The 19,126-nt window shown below is 30.9% G+C and overlaps 2 protein-coding genes across 3 annotated transcripts in view; one reads left to right on the top strand and one right to left on the bottom strand.

The window, feature by feature from the left end:
* The window catches only part of LOC127704130 (uncharacterized), a 100,949-nt gene extending 81,913 nt beyond the window's left edge, over positions 1-19,036 (top strand). The window contains exon 5 of the transcript XR_007983153.1: positions 19,025-19,036. The gene's annotated coding sequence lies outside the window, so the exon portion shown is untranslated. The remainder of the gene's footprint in view (positions 1-19,024) is intronic.
* Positions 6,521-19,126, bottom strand: part of LOC127704129 (uncharacterized) — a 60,307-nt gene continuing 47,701 nt past the window's right edge. The window contains exons 11-14 of one of the 2 annotated variants that reach the window (XM_052208022.1): positions 18,327-18,380; positions 16,946-16,999; positions 11,235-11,750; positions 6,521-7,050 (exon numbers count right to left, since the gene is read on the bottom strand). In XM_052208022.1, coding sequence (XP_052063982.1) covers positions 11,257-11,750; positions 16,946-16,999; positions 18,327-18,380 — 602 coding nt within the window. In that variant the 3' untranslated portion in view covers positions 6,521-7,050; positions 11,235-11,256. Of the gene's footprint in view, positions 7,051-10,308; positions 11,751-16,945; positions 17,000-18,326; positions 18,381-19,126 lie in introns of those variants that run through there. The other variant, XM_052208023.1, reaches the window with a different exon arrangement.

The following is a 19,126-nucleotide window of genomic DNA, read 5'->3' as shown; positions in this document are numbered from 1 at the left end:
AATGACCAAAGCCAAGAGCCATAAGAGGTAACTCACCAAGAAAATGCGGATGGAACTCAATGTGACAAGTATTCATTTCTTGCAGAGGAATCTTTGAACGAGTTAAACAAAGATTCAACATGTTAGATGCTTATATCTTATGAGTAGGTTTGTGAAAATAATATAATAAAAGATATAGAATTTCATTTCTTTTTTATTCTTTTTATTCGAAACGACGTATTTACTTTTGTAATTTTCGTAAAATGATTTCGGTTTTAAATTTCATAGACCTTATGGTTTTTCATTATACTTTCGCCCAATTGTTCAACCCTGCATGTTGCAAAGATACATTTATTTCCACAACAAATCTCAACAATTTTAGACATGTTTTACATGCACACATTTCTAGATGTGAACTATAGTTGTTAACTTCTACGTCATTTGGTTTCTAGTGGAGAGTAGTCTTATTAGCAATCATACCACGTCTGCTTTTTTTTTATATATAAAATGCATATTATGTGGAAATACATATGTAAAACGCACATTTGAACGCAAATAGACAGGCATGTAATTTTACAATCAGTATAAACTTACATGACTGAATCCCTTGAATCAAAAGTATAATAGCACAAATGCAATTTATCGCTGTGTGTATTTTGTGCAATTAAAGCAAAATTAAAAATTCTATGTAGTTTTATTTTTACCTTAACTACGAAGTAGCGCGGTTGATCGTTTTTGATCAGTTCGTCCGTCTGTAAATGGTTCGATAGCGCAATTAATTTGTAGTGCATTTCTTTTGAACACTAAAAGCAAAATAAAAACATCGCACATGCGCTTTCTCGATGTATTTTAACAGTGTGATGTACTACTTTTGGGACATATTATATAAAAATTATTGAAAATTTGATCAACTCTATCTAAGAAAAAATATGTATAATTTCATGTTATAGTTTCTTGAATTCAGTTTGACAGCTTCAGACATTCTATAATTCATGATCCATTTTTTAGTGTAAATCCCACCACCACCCAACCACCCCCTTACTTGATATTTGATGCATAAATCAAGGAGAAATAAATTGGGAAGATGTACGAAAAATATATGCAAGTAACACATTGTCCACACTAGGGAAAATCAAAGCGCGATAATTGTGTTATCAGGTCAAATCATCTTGGTTTCCGGATGATTAACAAATTACTATAACGGATAACCACCTTACTTGGATACATATGTACCGATATATAGTCATGTGCAATTATGAAAGATTTGAAGATTGTGACGTCTACTAGATCGAACTTAATGCAGGAATGGAGATACCGATCCTAATCTATTTTTACATCACAGTCTCTATAGTCGAACAGGGTTATATAACTATACTACTCATGCTATTAAACTAAAATACGTACATAAAACGTGTTTCTAGATGATAACTCTATATTGTTTAAATGGGATTTCAGCAAAATATGCATACACCGATCTGATGAGTGACATTTGAGTCTAGCACCTTTTCAATTGATGGTCAACAGTGTGCTCTAATCGTGTACTGTTACACGGAAGACCCAGGTAAGGGAAGGTTTGAGAGCTCACAATCATATATAACATCACCACATTCTTTATGTGTCTGTCCCAAGCTAGAAGATTGTCAATCTACCCGCTTGCAGCCAAAAGAAAGATAAATACCGAAAGCTATGTACCTGATATCCTCTGTTTGAAACTTTTGTATCATTAACACCACCCCCTCCCCTTTCCATGTCTCGAGTTTGAAAGTCTCATAGTATACTACTATAAATTCAGAAGTTAGTGCGTGCATTTATTATTGCAATTTTTGAAGAACGAACAAAAATGTGAGACTAATTATTGCAATTTCAGGAAATCCTGCATACAGATAAACGTATCAAATATCAGATAGCGAGTTCTTGTTATTGCAATACCCACCCAGTCGCATTATTACTATTCATAAAAACCTCGCAATAATTTCTGAATTTACATTATTCGATGAATTTGTGTATATACTAGAATATACAAAAGACAGTTTAATATCAATAATGATCTAATGAAAAAGAATTTTGGGTATCTGTATTCCAAAATTATGATATCCCTTCTTAATTGAAGAACTCACACTTGTTCATAAATATTTTTATGGCGACATAAACCAATATCTATACCTACGTTTTCATATATAAAAGAATGTATCTTTTTCTTCTTTAATTTGATAGTTAAAATATCTGTCTATTTTGAGAAAAAAAGGTAATATGACTTGACTAATAAATATTACCATCTTTTTATGGACAATGTGTATTAAACGAAAAAACACCCTTGGTGTAAAAATTACATCTACACACAAAGGTATTTCTTTGATGCTTGTGTAAATTTCCACCATGTGAACGGGGCTAATTAAAACAGCTGATAAATATCTCATTACATTAAAAGAGAGGCAAACGATACTAAAGGGATATTCAGACTCGTAAGTCAATAACAAACGGACAATGCCATGACAAAAAAAAAAAAAAAAAAAAACATCACAGACAAACACTACATAAAACACAACAAAGAAAACGAAAGATTGAGCAACACGAACTCAACAAAGGGTAAGCAGACCCGGCTCAACATGTGGCATCCGTCGTGTTGCTCATGTAAGTACAAATCAGATGATCAGTCTAATTAGGTAGGTCACATTCGAGGAAAAGAGGACGGGATTATGGTTACGTCAATTGGAACATATATGTCGTCATCTGTGAAACAGATTTTCCATAACGGTCCATAGCGTCCGTAAAGTTTGGGAAGGAATGATTTCAACTCCACCACTTAGAACTCTTGGTTTAAAAGCTTCTTTTTTTAGAAGCAAACCTCTATAAAGGAAATCATGATAAGAAATGCATGCTCTGGAATATCATATCAATTAAGAGATATATATGGTCATTTGACATAACCAAGGGTATGTCAAAGAATGTGTCGTTCTTCTTCTAAAAAAGTTCATCGAAAGAAACCATGACCTTGTTGATAAATATTCCGTATCAAATTCACAGATAATACATGATGATCTTGAAGTATAGACTCTAGGTATGGCGTTGTTTAACATCTTAGTTACGTCTTGCAGTGTTCTTTTTATTTGTGTTTGTATATTTTTAACCTTCACTGATTAGTCCATTATTGGTATACTTTTGGCGTGGCTAGGTATTTTTACACCCCACCATTGTGTTTTTGTGCTAGTGTCATTTTTGTATTCTTTTCTTTCATTTTTGCTTATGTACTTTGTCTATAAAGTGTGTTTGTGCCATTTTATTTTTCTTTGTTGAAATAGTTACATGTTTTTATAGTGATTAAGATAATAACACAACGTTGACTGATGTACCCCTATTTTGAAATTTTTACCTATTATTTCTATTTGTTATGCTCACACATTGTTGTCAATATAATAGAATTATATATGACTGTCATACAAGTGAGAGGTTTATCTAGCTTTAAAACCATATTTTAAAGGTTTTTTAGATTCGAAATTGCATGATCATAATGGTGATTTCGAATCTGTTCAAAGTTTTGATTTTTTTTACCCTTTTTACGATTTTGCCTCATAACTCATAATCTCATTAAAAAAAATCACACACCTAATTAAATGGGCATTTAAAAAGTCCGAATGCGAATATATATGTTCAAACTCTTTTAGGTCATTTTTTCGTAAAAACAAACAAAACAGTTATGTCAATTGGACCTGCTTTGATACGATATCTGTACTTAAATTCATAATAGATATTGATATTTCGTATATTGTCAAGTTATCGGAATTCCAATGGGGACTAAGTGTGCACCACTTATTTTGGACCTGTTTCTGTATTGTTACGAGTAACAATTTATGACTAAAATCAGCAAATGCCCATCGAAACAATGCAACATCTGATATTAAAAATTAATATCACTTTCAAATATTAGAAGGATATATTGGCTGTCAGTAATTACGACTTATATACACTAAAGAGATTTATTATATACTTAGTAGTAAATATAGGTAAATTGTATGTGTAATACAATTGATGACAATCGTGCTGTATCAGCTATCCGTGATGATTTCGATATCAGTCACGGTTGCAAAGGCTTTATCAAACCCCTAATCTGTATGACGTCACGTAATCGATATCAGTCACGGTTAGAAAAGCTTTATCAAATCCCTAATATGTATTACGCCATGTCTCGTGAAAAATACATAAGAGAGATTAGTTGTACGTGAGGTACATGTAAATAATTAAGTGTATGTGATATGACTTTTTCAATATCACACACTGTATCAACCCTCAACCAATATAAACCCTCGAGCAGAGCTCTTGGGATTATATTTGTGTCTCGGGTTGATACAGGTGTGATATTGAAAAAGCCATATAATATTCTCTATTCATCCTGCTGAACTGACTTTAAATAAAGCTAATACTAACAATGAACACTACTGTTTCCTTGATCTTGATATCTATATCGTTAACTGGAAGCTAAATACTAAAATTTACGATAAAAGAGCTGATTTTTCATTTCCTATTGTTAATTATCCATTTTTTAGATGGTAAAATTCCCTTGTCACCATCTTATGGTGTTTATATATCACAACTTGTTCGATTCGCTTTTGTATGTAACAACGTATTCGATTATAACGAAAGAAATCTCTGTATTACTGATAAATTATTACACCAGGGTTTTCGATATCACAAACTTGTTAAAACATTACTAAATTTTATCATCGGTATAAAGACATCATTCGTAAATTTAAAATCAACGTGCAGACATCTGAAACTTTCAGGTATTTCATATCCAATCCTTTATGGTAATATTCTATACAAAGCACAAAAATGTCGTCATTCACTTCAAAAGCTAACCAAACTTTTAAACAGACTTATTCAGAAGGGATATAGATACTGTTGTCAGGTCAATAAAGATGGCTTTTTCAAAAATTAATCATGATTCACTCATAGGGTTTTTGCATTGGAAATAAACACATTTATTCTAAAACAAGTTGTTGCCATGATAAGGGTTATGTTTTTCTCACATATTTTATGATGGTATGATACTAGACCCCTAACTGGAGGGATTATGCTTGATTTTCATATGATGAAGACCTTATCTTTCAATCAGTTTAATTGAGGTCTGGAGCTGGCATGTCAGTAACCTCAAGTAGACCTTTGTTAATATATGTATCATTGTCATTTTGCTTAGTTTCTTCTTTTACCTATTCTAACATCGGACTCGGACTTCTTTTAAACTGAATTTTATTGTGCGTATTGTTGTGTATTTGTTTACGCTGCATTGGCTAGATGTGCAAGGAGAGGGTTGAGATCTCACAAAAGATGTTTAACCCAGCCGCATTTTTGCGCCTGTCCCAAGTCTGAAGCCTCTGGCCTTTGTTAGTTTTGTATATTCTTTTAAAAATTTTGGTTCATTTATATGTTTTGGAGTTTAGTGTGACGTCCATTTTCGCTGTACTAGTACACATTTTTGTTTAGGGGCCAGCTGAAGCCCGTCTACAAGTGCGAGCTTTTCTCGCTTTGTTTAAGACCAATTAGAGGCCTTGGGCTGTTTTCTGCTCTTTGGTCGGGTTGTTGTCTCTTTGACACATTTCCCGTTTCCGAGTTATGGGGTTTTATTCATTAAAAAAGGGGGATTTTCAAATTTTCGTAAAATAACTCAAAAACACATTCACAAATTTGCAAGAAACTTTGGTGAATTGTTTATATCTATTGACATGAGCTCCCTGTCGATTTTTATAAATTTCAGATTTTACGTTTACTAGTCGTGGGGTTTTATTCATTAAAAAAAGGGAATTTTCCAGTTTTCGGACAATAACTCAAAAATGCTTTCAGCAGTTTCCATGAAACTTTGGTAAATTGTTTATATCTATTGTCATAAGCTTCCTTTCGTTTTTTATAATATTTAGATTTTAAGTTTCCGAGTTATGGGATTTTATTCTAAAAAAAGGGTTGATTTTCCAGTTTTCCGACACTATCTTTAAAGTGCTTTGAGCAGTTTTCATTATATTTTGGTGACTGATTTATATCTATTAAGATAACTTCCTTTTAGTTTTTCCATGGAAGTATTATAAATTTCTGATATGACATTGAGAAGTTATTGCACTTTATTCTTTGAAAACGCGACGGGTGTATCATGCGCTCATGGCGCAGCTGTTTATTTTATATGTCCTCTTACATTTCAATTACTTTGTAATTCTACTATAGCTACAATACGAATGAAACAGATAACATGACCCTGTGGAAAATGGTCGAAGTAAACTTAAGTATCGAATAACATGCATATAGAAACATAAGTTGAATACCACAGTGAAGTGGTCTTTTAAAATATACATGTAAATCGATAAAATTCCTCAAACAATTTATGCAATGGTAATGAGGTTGCAACAACAGTACTAATGAAATAATTACTTTTAGTACTAATAAATACATTTTGTTAAAGCCAACATTTGATGGACTATAACGTTAAACCTGATTGAAGTTATCAAGGCACTAGACTAGTACAATGCAATTTCATTTACAAAAAGTATGAAGATAAGATAAGATAAGATTTATTTTATTAAAGTGTCACCATCAATTACAGTATTTATATATATATTCATAGTCATAAGAACCTAACATTTAGTAAAAGGATGCCAGCCGAAAACGACTTATGAGGCGCTATCATTAAATCAAACATCTAATACATACATAAAAAGACAGCTTTTTTAAATTTAAAAAGTATTTCGTTAATTAAACAAACAAAAAAATACATATATAATTTCTATTTACAACATGTTTTCGTCGGTTAAACATAGAATAAAGGGAACTAGCTTAATGATGAACCTTATTTTCATTACACATAAGATAACGGAGCTTTTCAATATCGCATAAATAATCAAAATCAACATTTAAAAAACAGGCTTTGGCATATAATTCATGTCTGATATCAGAGTAAAAGCAACAATTAAAAAGAAAGTGCTTCTCATCTTTAATTGGCCACTATCACAAAAAATACACAAACGGTCTTGTAGAAGTTCTGGTGGTCTAGCATATCGACCTGTTTCAACTTTAAGTTGTAACGAACCAGCTCTAAAAAGTGACAAAATATGTCGATGGCATATATTATTAACAAACTTACATAAGGCTCCGTACCAATACAAGTTTTAAACAATCTATAAAATCTTAATTTATTACTATTGACATTATTTTTATCATTCCATAACTCATGACACCAAGATTCTTTTTCAAAAGTTTGAATAGAATCCCATATATTACTCAAATTAATTTCATCTTCTACATTTTCAATCAAATTATATTTACGAGCTAACTGTAAAACTCTATAATCCCATGACGATTTTCTTCTGATCGCCTAGGTATGAACCTTTTTACATATATTACTGGTATTGTCACATTTAAGACGATTCCATAGTTTAAAAACTTATAAAGTCGGCGATAAAACACAGCCTTGTTTTACACCAAGAGCAACAGGAAAAAAGGATGTCATAAAGTTATTCACTCTGACTGCTCAATTGACATTATTGTATAAAGAAGAAATACGATTTAAAAAAAAGTTACCGCTAATACCAATATTTCTCAATTTGAATAGTAGACAATCTCTATTTACAGTATCAAATGCTTTCTTTGCGTCATCAAAACAAACAAATGTATCCTTTTTTTTTTGAAATTTTTCTGCTTTTGACAATATCATCTAATACATAAACATGATCTGTACAGTGTCTACCTTTTCGAAAACCGTCCTGTTCATCACATAAAATATCATTTTCATTGAGCCATTGATTTAAACGCTCATTCAAAATGTCAGCAAAAATTTTACATATATGAATATAATCCCTCAAAATCTATAAATTAATGTAAACATAAAGTTGTTTTTTACTAAATGAGTCTAAGCTAATAGAACATCATCCACACAGAAATGAAAAATTAATAAGTCATGTCGCAGATCCCGATTAATTTATTTTTTTGCATTACGATTACCTTGGGAAATTCCATTATCATGGTATAAAAGAGGGCAACGATTACGTGTTACCAAACTTTGATTGAGAATTCAAATATAATTCACGCAACTACTTCTTTTTAAGGTTTCGTTAAAACGTCAAGACAGAAAGGTATGCTATTTTTCAGGTAAAAAGTAAAATCACAAAAAACACCGAACTCAAAACGGAAAGTTCCTAATCAAATATGGCAAAATGAAAAGCTCAGTCACATCAAAAGAATGGATAACAACTGTCATATTCCTGACTTCGTACGGGCATTTCTTATGTAGAAAATGGTGGATTAAACCTTGTTTTATAGCTAGCTAAACCTCTAACTTGTATGACAGTCGTATACAATTCCATTATATTGACAATGATGTGTGAACAAAACAAACAGACATAATAGGTAAAAATGTCAAAATAGGGGTACAACAGTCAACATTGTGTTATAATCTTAATCACTATAAAAATAAACAAATATGTAACAAAGAAACACAAAAATATAGACAAAGCACATAAGCAGAAATGAAAGACAAGAATACAAAAATTTTACCTGATGACGGGATGTATAAGTACCGAGCCGCGTCAAATGAATATCACCAAAAATAGACTAAACAGTAAAAGTAATATTCAAAAGGACAATTAAAAGAATACTAAAACAAATGATCTTCAACCAGAGCAACTTCTTTAAAGAAATACTCTCAGCTCGTAAAAATATACTGTCAAACTTTATCGATATATACAATATTCAATTAAGTTTTTTTTTTCTAATCTGTTTTTAACTAAATTTGTGTCGTTTGGATGCTGTTTGATAGGCGAAATATCACACATCCTTTATAAATAATATCTCTTTCGTAATGTTGCTTATTTATTTATACTATAAACAACTATTGTTTTCTTTATTGAATTAAAAACGTCTTGTATATTTAAAACATAAAATATGAAATAGGAAGTATATCAATTTACAAAATACAGATGTTCATTTTCATTCTTGAAAATTGAATAAAATAATACATTATTACAGTTTTATGCATGTTTTTTTTTCTATTTAATACCATCATCAGTAAAATTATCATCGGAATGAAAATACTTTTAAATAAAATCTAATTGTTCACAGAATAATTGAAGGTCTTGCCACCAACATCATGTAAAATGGTGTACATGTACCTTCATACATATATGCACAATTTTTTAATTACAAAGATGTATTATTCGTATAAAAAAAGTAAAATCACAAAAATACCGAACTCCGAGGAAAATTCAAAACGGAAAGCCCCTAATCAAATATATTTTTGGAGAATAAGTTAAGTGTAAGCTATCATTTGATACTGGAAGTCACTTTTTTTTGAGACAGAAGAAGCGCATCATCTATTTTATTCAAAAGAATATAACAACAAGCTATATATTCTTGAATCTTAAAAGGCAATGTCAGAAGATAACTGATCTTGCACAGATTCAAAAATAATCTTATTAATCGATCTTTCTTACTTACGAGAGCCAACGCTTCGCGAATCATGAAATTTGATTGGTGTCCTGGGAGAGAGGTGACCAATCAGCAGTGAGCCCAATTTCATCGTGATAAGTAAACCCCGAGCTAATTCCGAATGATTAATTGACGGTTGTTCATGTTCTGTGCATTTAGGCGTTAATGTAGCAATAGAAGCCGGTCAGCTTAAAAAGCGATTGAATTATTCGGTTTATGTTTTTGTATGTACTTTTGTTAAAGTAAGAGAGTCATTTTTCTAAATCTGGTATAAAATCCTACTTCCGGTTCATAGGATAAATCATTTCATACTTATTCTAATATATATGGTTTCTATATACTTTTACATGAATAAAGAAAAACTTCCGGTCAATATTTTATTTTCAAAACATAAGCAAAAAATCATTTTGATTTATCATATGCCAGTATGAAGTTCCAGTAAGGTCAAAATCTAGAACGTTACCTTGACATTTGACCTTGATCTAAAATTCTAAGTCATAGATAATGGTTTCAAAAAACCTTAAGTTCATCACAGCACTTCGTCCTTATTTGTTTGAGGTTGTGACATGTCATAACCACCAATTTGACAAAACATATTTTGTAAATCATAACTCTTACTGTTTCCAAAAATTAGCAAAACAATCCAAACCTCAAAATGTATAAACGTCACCTTGACCATGATCTCAATTTCCTAACGACTAAGAACATCAAATCGAAAGACCCTAGGTCTCAATCACTTACCGTTAATATATTTTATTTATGTTAGATACAGAAATAAAGTGACTTCCAGTGTCAAATGATAGCTTACACTTAACTTATTCCCCAAACATATATTTGATTAGGGACTTTCCGTTTTGAATTTTCCTCGGAGTTTGGTATTTTATGATTTTACTTTGTATGTTAAAAAATAAAATAAAATGAGAGAAGGACGGATCTGTGATTCTCTAAAATATCTTTCGTGAATAATGCAGGGTCTGTTGTATTCCCAGATAAAAAAAAAAGCAGTGAACAGATGATTTTTTTTTTTTTTGCATTGGCAAAGTATCATTTGTTAGGAGTGACAAAAAGATTAGATAACATTCCTGAGAATAATTTGAATTGTGTTAAAAGAACGATTTGTTTTAACTAAAGAATGGAATTCGAAGAGTTTAAAAAGCAAAACGTTTCAATTTGTGATCAGTGTTTTTTACGAAAAAGAGACGGAAGACACCAAGAGGATATTCAAAACTGATAAGTCTAAGAAAACCGACAACTGAGATTGGAAACATGCATATCATCGATGGATGAACTCAGGTGCTCAGAAAAGGGTAAGGGGTTCGTGTACCATATGTGAAATCCGTCGTGTTGCTCATGCAGGTAAAATTCCGCTGATTAGCCTGATTTGGTATTATCACTATCAAACCGACAAATATCAATTCAATGATGACACATACACACTGACATTGATGTTCCGAAATTAAAAAAAAAGTAATTTCCAGAGATTAAGACTATTGAATTAATCAAAATATCAAAGTTAAAGGAACTACATTTCAATGATCAATTTAAGTAAAATATTGTCAATATATCCAGCGGAAAGCAACAAGAAGTTTTTCGTTGGTAGAAATAAAAGCAAAAACTGTTTCCGCTTTTGATATGTTGAGATCATCCAATGCTAACTGTATAATATCATTTTGTATCGTGTCTTATTTTTATTATCGTAACTATGAGTAAAACAATATAATTATACACATATTCGTTTTCTATTTAAAACAACAGTATTTTTAAATGTATGACATGGTATGAAAGATGCTACTTACTTTTATTCATAATACAGAAAATTCAATTATGTTGTTCTGTTTTATCATTATGTTGAATCTTTTCTAGACAATCTTTGTAAGTTTTTTCGTATTCCATAACGATATCTGGATTCCTTTTAACGTAATAAAAATAGTCTAAATCTATATCTTCCTTTTTTAGTGTCAGGTAGCTTCCGGCAGGCAATTCCCAGTAGTCACAGTTACTCACGATTTTAAAATGCGTCTTAGTTTTTGGTTCCTTAAGAGCATCCTTTACAAACGATTCTTTTAGTCCTCGTCGTCTTAGTTTTGAAGTATAAAATTTGTTTGATATATAGACAAAAACAAAATTTATTTTTTTAAGCACTGTTTCAGTCTCAATATCACTGTCATGCTCTTTCCTGTTGAAAACGTCCTCAAACAACTTGATATTAATACCACTGTATCCCATTTCTTTTGATAATGATGCTAGTTGAAACTTAAATGATTCCACTTCAGTCCTCTGATTGTTTTCCTCTATGTGTAGAATAACGATGTCTGTTAAACAGATAAAAATTATCACATTTTTTATATGTTTTCGGAATCTACATTTTTTTTCCCTTTTGAGAAGGAATAAACGTAAGGCATAAGGAAACATGTAAATACTATGGTTTAAAAAAAATAACAGATTTTCTGCTTGTAGGTATCTTTTCAAATCGTTATATAGAATATGTTTTATAGTAAATAGTTAATGGACTAATATGGAACGCCACAGCTGCTTTATGATAACTACCATCATAGAATGAAGCTAATTTTCAATGCTATTACGACATTTGACTAGACTACTCTGTCTATTTGATATATTACTTAGCTAAATTTATATACTATAAAGACGTTCTTATATAAAACGGAGCTATCTTATCACACTAATCTGTTATTTTACTTTGTCATGAAGACATTTTGTATACTATGCAAACATCTTAATATAAGGTGGAGCTACCTTTTCATACTGATTGGTCATTTAACTGTACTATTCTGTCATATAACTATCTTACGAATATAAAGCCGTATACTACAAAGACATCTCGTTATATGGAGCCACCTTTTCATTCTATCTTTTCAACTTACTATTCTATTCTGACAGATTACTTTATCATAATGATACATCTTTATACTATAAAGACTATAGATATAACAGTAATACTGACAAAGGAATATAAAAAGGCGCAAGTTCTTGTTTTTGTTTACGTAAAATGTAATGAATTCGAGCATGTGAAAAATTGCCTCCCCCCTTTTTATATGAAAAAGGTCCATGAAAAATCATCTTTTTATCAAAAATTATACAGACCATAAGACTATATTTAGAACAAGTGTGAAGTTTTTTTTCATAGTGATGCAATTCTTAATGTTGGATTTGATAATTTCTGTTATTCAGGTAATATGCAATAACTTTTGATAAAAAATGATACTGATATAATTTTTCATGTGGTAAAAGTTGTAATCTACACTTATGGACCTACAAATTTCTCAAAATGTTAATGCTCGTCTTTTGCACGAATTAAAAAATATGTATTCTCAATGATTTCATAAAGAAGTGTGAGCAAAACTCTGTGTTACTTGACCAAAAATCTTCAAAAACAAAATTAGGGGAATACCATTTACATTTATATGTAGTAACAATTTCATTATTGAATTTGTCATTTTTCCCCAAATCGGTGCAGCTCAGAAAACAACAAGGTCTCGTTGTTCAGCTTCTGTCTGTTTTATGTGTTAAATGCATTGCATTCAGTGTTGATTTTCTTGCTAGTTCAAGATCTTGTTTTTTAACGCTTTCATGTTTAAATATTTTAGTTTGAACTGCCAAATGGGTCAACTTTGTTCATGTACCTCACAAGCCAAGATTTTCAAGGACGAAGTGGTGAATTGGTATGAATCTTTTTTCAAGATAAATGTAACTTTTTTATTCCGTTATAACAACATTAATTCTTTTTTTATACGACCGTCAAGTTTCGACGGGACGTATTATGGTATACATATGTCTGTCCCTCCGTCTGTCCGTCGTAAACCTTTCGCACCGTATCTTGCCTTGCTTGATTAACTTCAAATTTTACACATTTGTTTTCTATGATAGTCTTACGGTCAATATGCTTTTTGGTTAAACCTAACTTTTCCTTCCAGAGTAAATCAATAAAACGATCTAAAACGGAATTTATTCAACAAAAAGGTATAATCTTTAATGATTTTAAAATTGAAAATTTGACGATTTTAAGACAATTAAGTTGTATGCAAAATTTTTACAAATCAGTGACATAGCCTTCCAACTTGATCTTAACATGACAATCCTTACATTAAATACTATTAATAACTTTAATTCACGTCAACTCATTGTACTCTTTTTCTATTATACTTCTTTTTACAAAGGTACTTTTAATTTTCAAATATATATATAAGATTTGCAGAAAATTTGGGACAAATAAGCTATTGTTTGTATCAATTTTTGTATTGGTTGATAGAAACAGTGTTATTTAATTGCAATTGCGTCATTATTTTCCGTTCGCTTTTGATTTTGCCATTTGATGAAGGACTTTCCTTTTTAAATTTCCTTGGCGTTTGGTATTTTTTTGTTTTACTTTTTTCATACTCACAACCTTTTACAAGCAAGGGGCTAAAGCGTTTATCAAGTTATACGGTTTCAAGAGATACATACAAAACTTTTGAAAAATTTGTTTATTGAAAGGAAAAGATCTTTGACTATGCAGAGTAAAATAATTTTTTATTAGCTAACTTAACATCTGAATAATGGCGACAGTAGCTTACTTATGTTCAATCTCGTCACTAGATTAAGAAGTAGAAAAACTGAAGGAATCTCATAAACTTCAAAAGGAACGAGATATGGTATATACTATATGCATGTCTCACGTACACATGCCAATCGATTCCACACTAAGAAATGTCACAATTAGGAATATTACACAATCGGTAAAATTAAAGGTTAGACGACTGTACTGGTCTCTCATCATAATCACTATCTTAATTTTAAGATCGCGCAAATATGTCGCTAGTTATTTGTGACACCGAGACAAAGTTTCGGTCAACCAATTGTTGATGGTTACCTTAAATCGATTAAATAGATTCGATTTCAATTATTCATCCCCTTACCTCTGTTTGAACAGTTTTTTTGTATAAGGAGAAACCCCTGTTTACGAAGTCTGCATACTGTGAATATGCACCAGCTTAACGTATTAAGAGATACATGTTAACGCCAAACATTGGAGCAAAAGGTATGTGACTGCCAAGAAAGTGGAAATTGACAATGGGAAAGTTGAAATTGTCGCGATTTTCATAGATTCTAGTTTGAAGTCGCCCATCTGTGTAAATATGGAGGAAAAGATCAAGATATGAAGTAGACCTTCTACTTTTTGAATTATTCGTAATATCAAATTCACTGGGACATATGAGTTGTAAGTACGCATTGAGTTGTAGATTATTGACTCACAGGAAATCATCAATATATCTTAAAATGAAATTATAAAACTTTGCATAATGCTTTTTCTTATTGTCTTTGAGAAGGTTATGTTTGAATTCTGCTTCATATTAGTACTTTTGTATGAATTTTTCTTCATTGCTTCATATCAATAAAAAAACAAAAATCGGCCAGGAGTGGTGTACATTAAATACCCAATAGATTATACTTTGTGCTGAAATATCAATCTACCAAACTCAACAAATATGATATCGATCAAAAGTTCATCATTTGTGTATTTGTTGTTGAAATCCGAGTGGTTATCCAAACAAAGTAATAATTTCATTATTTAAATCAAGGAATTTGTATATGTTTCCACGTTAAGTATAAAAAGCTCACTTTAATTAGACGATGTTGTTGATAGTTTAATTAAGCGTGGGGAATAGAAGTGTAAAGGATAGTCAATTTAATATTTTGATATTACTGCATTGTAAACATTGTATTGAAAATTGTGAATTAGTTCTTTGTACTTTTTTGAACTTTTAAGAATCCACTTTTGATTGAGACTGCTGACTAAATATACCTCATCAAAAGTTAATTTTTGAAATCCATCGTTTATTGTAGAAAGAATGGCGGTAGGAACTTTAGATCGCTGTAAACTCGAACATCATGACGACTGGCTTTTTATCGTTCTTTAAAAGGATTAGGGTAAAGTTTATGTGTTTAGCAAAACTAGAGATTCTAAAGAGTCTCTGTCGCTGACCTATGTCTGTATGCAGCTATAACATTGATGCTTTCAAACATCCTGGACTAGAATATAATTCATGACAAAAATATCTGTTTTTTTGTTGATTTTTTTTCTGTTTATAGTTTCACTGTATTCTCTAGGTTTTGCCCAAAATAAAAAAGGGTTTAAAAAAATCGTTATTTAAGAGCAATTACTTCTATAAGAGTCAACTAACGATTTCGGAAAAAAATGACTTATTTGTATATCCTATCTTGCTGATAATATTTTGCTACTTTAAGTGTCTATCTATCTATTATGGTTTTCAAGATAATAGTCAAAAGCACTCATATGTGTAAAAATCGTCATTAAAGAACGATAACTCCAATTTAGAGTCAAACGACGCATTCAGTAATAAGACTTGTATGAAGATTTTGTCTTACTGAGATTTTTGCTCATTTAAGCTTTTGAGTATCTATTATAGTTTTTTAAAGATAGACGAAAACTCAAAAAATGATCAAAATCGTCATTAAAGGGCAACAACTTCAACATGCAGTCGTTCGATGATTTTGGATTTGCGGTCTTATGCATAGAATTTGTATTGTTTATCATGTTTGCTTTTTAAAGTGTTTACCTATCTATTATAGTTTTAAAGAAATAAGGACAAAAAATGCAATTAGGAATCGTCAGACAACTTCGACTATTGAATTTTATTTTTAGATTTTGCTTTGCTGACAATTTTTGATTGTTGAGTTTCTTTCTATTTATCTACTAGAGTTTTTAAGGCTAAATGCAAGAACGCAAAAACATTGGTAATACCTCTAAGAAAGAGTCGTCAGTCGATTTTGACCCTGTAAACCTTTGTTGTTGATCTTGAATTGTTGATCATTTAAGTTATTCAAATTTCTCTACAGCTATTATAGTTTTCGAGATAATAGTAAAAAAAAAATAAAACATTTTTGTAAAATTCGTCACTTAAGGTAAATAACTCTTTAAAGAAGTAGTCAGAAAATTTTGAGGAAATAGACAATAGGTATATCTCAACATACTGTACATTTTTGATCATTTAAAGCGGTTTTCAAGATAATAGACACACATGCATTTTATCCCTTTGTTCCATTTTTAGCTATGACGGCCATGTTGGTTGGTAGGTTGACACATTTTTGTAAAAGTTAATGGACGATGGATACCAAGTGATGAGAAAAGCCTTTCTTGGGGCAGGTGAGCTAAAAAACAGAAGTTTATGTTGTCTTTTTTGGTGTTGATATGAAAAGGAGAGAAGGATGGATTTGGGATTTTCTAAACAATATTTTTGCTTTAAAAGAAATTATCTCTGCATCTCGCATTCCTAATTTTAATAGAGGAAAACTCTGATAGATTTAATTGATCAATCTTATTGAATTTCCTTACCATGCTACTATTCAGCATGTTGCAATTAGTTAAGTTGTCTTTTATTATTGCCTACTGAAATAAATTATGAAAATAATGAAAAAATATTTCAACGATTTTTTAGATGTTATAAATTCTTTATCTAACTGTTTAAGTTGAAAGTAATTAAATATTTACCTGCTTTTTCTGTCGAAGTCGATGATTCCGTTTCTGTTTTTATCCGATTGATTTCTATAACAATAAATAAAACTGTCGATTGAATTGAAATGCTATGATACAGCATACTGTTGTATGTTCTTGACAAACCATGCCAAATTTTTAGTTCTTAATAGAGATTTGCAATAGCTGTCAAAGTTGGAGTCTGAATAAGAATATGACTGCTTATTATACAGGTTAACAACAAGGGTAAACAGAAAATAATGCTGATACTAAAAAAAAGAACCTACCACAATTTATGTCTAGGAATAGAACTGTTGATACTTGAGATATAGTTTTATACCAGGCTTTGGGTGCAGTTTTTGTCGGATAAAAGAAGCTTTGTTTTATCAACGCTTACAAACATTTATATTGGAGGATTTCAGAATTTTTGTTTTAAAACGTCTACCGCTGACATTTTAAGGGGGGAAAAATCCATCTATATTTAGGTTAAACGGTTCTAATTGATGTGTGGTTATAGCATTGAATTTCGAAGAGATGTTATTGTTGTCCACGGTAGCAATGTTTTATTGTTATGAATTGAGGAAATACTATTCGTTCATAATCTTAGATATTTTCATTTTAATAATTGTCAAATTTGAATCCTTTTGGGGTCGTGAAATTTTTTTTCTAGCTGCAAACTGTTTAAAAAAATCAGTCAGAAAAAACGCATCATTGGCCACAGGAATCATTTTTAATATCCAATCAGATTGTATATGATTGACTAAGTTATGGAAGTCATTTAATAGATCATTAGATATGCCTTATGAAGTATCCTTGCAACTAAGAAACTTTAGATAAAAACAGAGGAACAAATGGCTAATTTTTATGAAGATTGACATGTTCACAAGATCTAAGCAATTGTTGCCAATCACAAAAAAAAAAGAAAAAAGTTCTGCTATGCCAGCCTTCTTGCAACGTTCAAAATTTAAAAGAATCGTTCAAGGAAAGAGGTAAAAAGTTAAGCAGCAAACGATGCAAACCACGAATTACACACAGCAATGATAAAGGTCGCCCGGTTGATAGATAATTTGAGCAAGGCGAATAAAACAGACAAAACGACAATTCAATACTTGATGAGACGGACATATAAATAATAAGGGAGGAAACATGTGAGGGAAACATTTCAGAATAAAATTAAGTGTTTTGTACAATTGTATGACTCTTTGGCAAGTTCTCCTTTCTGGACACTGAACAGAAATCAAAAGTATGTAAAATGCAATATGCACTTAGTAAAATGGGTTGGGGTTAAATGATTATGATTTAAAAGTTAATGTATCTCGTTTATTATTTAAATCGGGATAGACGATACCTTCCTTCCTCTGTCAATATGTTTTCACTTAGGGTAGAATTATAATCAAACCTTTATCATGTGACACCTTATTCCATGCAGAAGAACTCTCTGTACCAGGAACACCTAACAATAAAGTGACTTAAAATTGACTTAATAACGAGAAACTGAAAAAAAAAAATCATGTTATTGATGAACTAAATTTTATAAATTAAGGGATTTTTTCTGAGGCAATCGTATCATTAACTTAAATTGATAATTTGTTTTGTACCTTTTTGAATTCAAATAATAACATTATGAAATATAAGTATTGCTATTTTGAGATCGTCACATGTTTGTTGTAATTGTATCCGGTGAAATTCAACTTTAGGCTAACCTTATGTACGTCACGAATATCTGGTCGATATATGATGCATTTGTTATGGACAATTGACATGTTACCTTGGATTTATTTACAAGATATATTATGTTCAACAGGAGATACCGGTACTTGAGATATGTACCAGCGCCCATTTCAGATGCATTATGTTATAGAGAAAGTTCAAATAACTGTCCATTCCTGGGAAATAATGGAGCGGAGGCCCGGAGGGCCGACGCCCATTATTTCCCAGGAATGGACAGTTATTTGGACTTTCGCTAACTTAAAATACACCTTAAATATTAAGAACGAATTTTAGATCATAAAATTTAAAGAATTTTATTTCATTTTGTAATGGTTTTCTTTTCATTTTCCCCATGGTGTACCCAATAATCCACAGGCAAAATTTAAGATCAAGCTGACCATCAACTCACTTAACAAGTATTTATGAACAGTAGAATAATTACTATAAAACGATCTTGAATAAAGTTCATCCAGATTTGTGTTTTAAGTC

Source organism: Mytilus californianus, unplaced genomic scaffold, assembly GCF_021869535.1.
Source record: "Mytilus californianus isolate M0D057914Y unplaced genomic scaffold, xbMytCali1.0.p SCAF_58, whole genome shotgun sequence".
NCBI classification, from domain to species: Eukaryota; Metazoa; Mollusca; class Bivalvia; order Mytilida; family Mytilidae; genus Mytilus; species Mytilus californianus.
The sequence above is the reverse complement of the archived record's forward strand: the minus strand, read 5'-3'. Positions and strand labels throughout refer to the sequence as shown.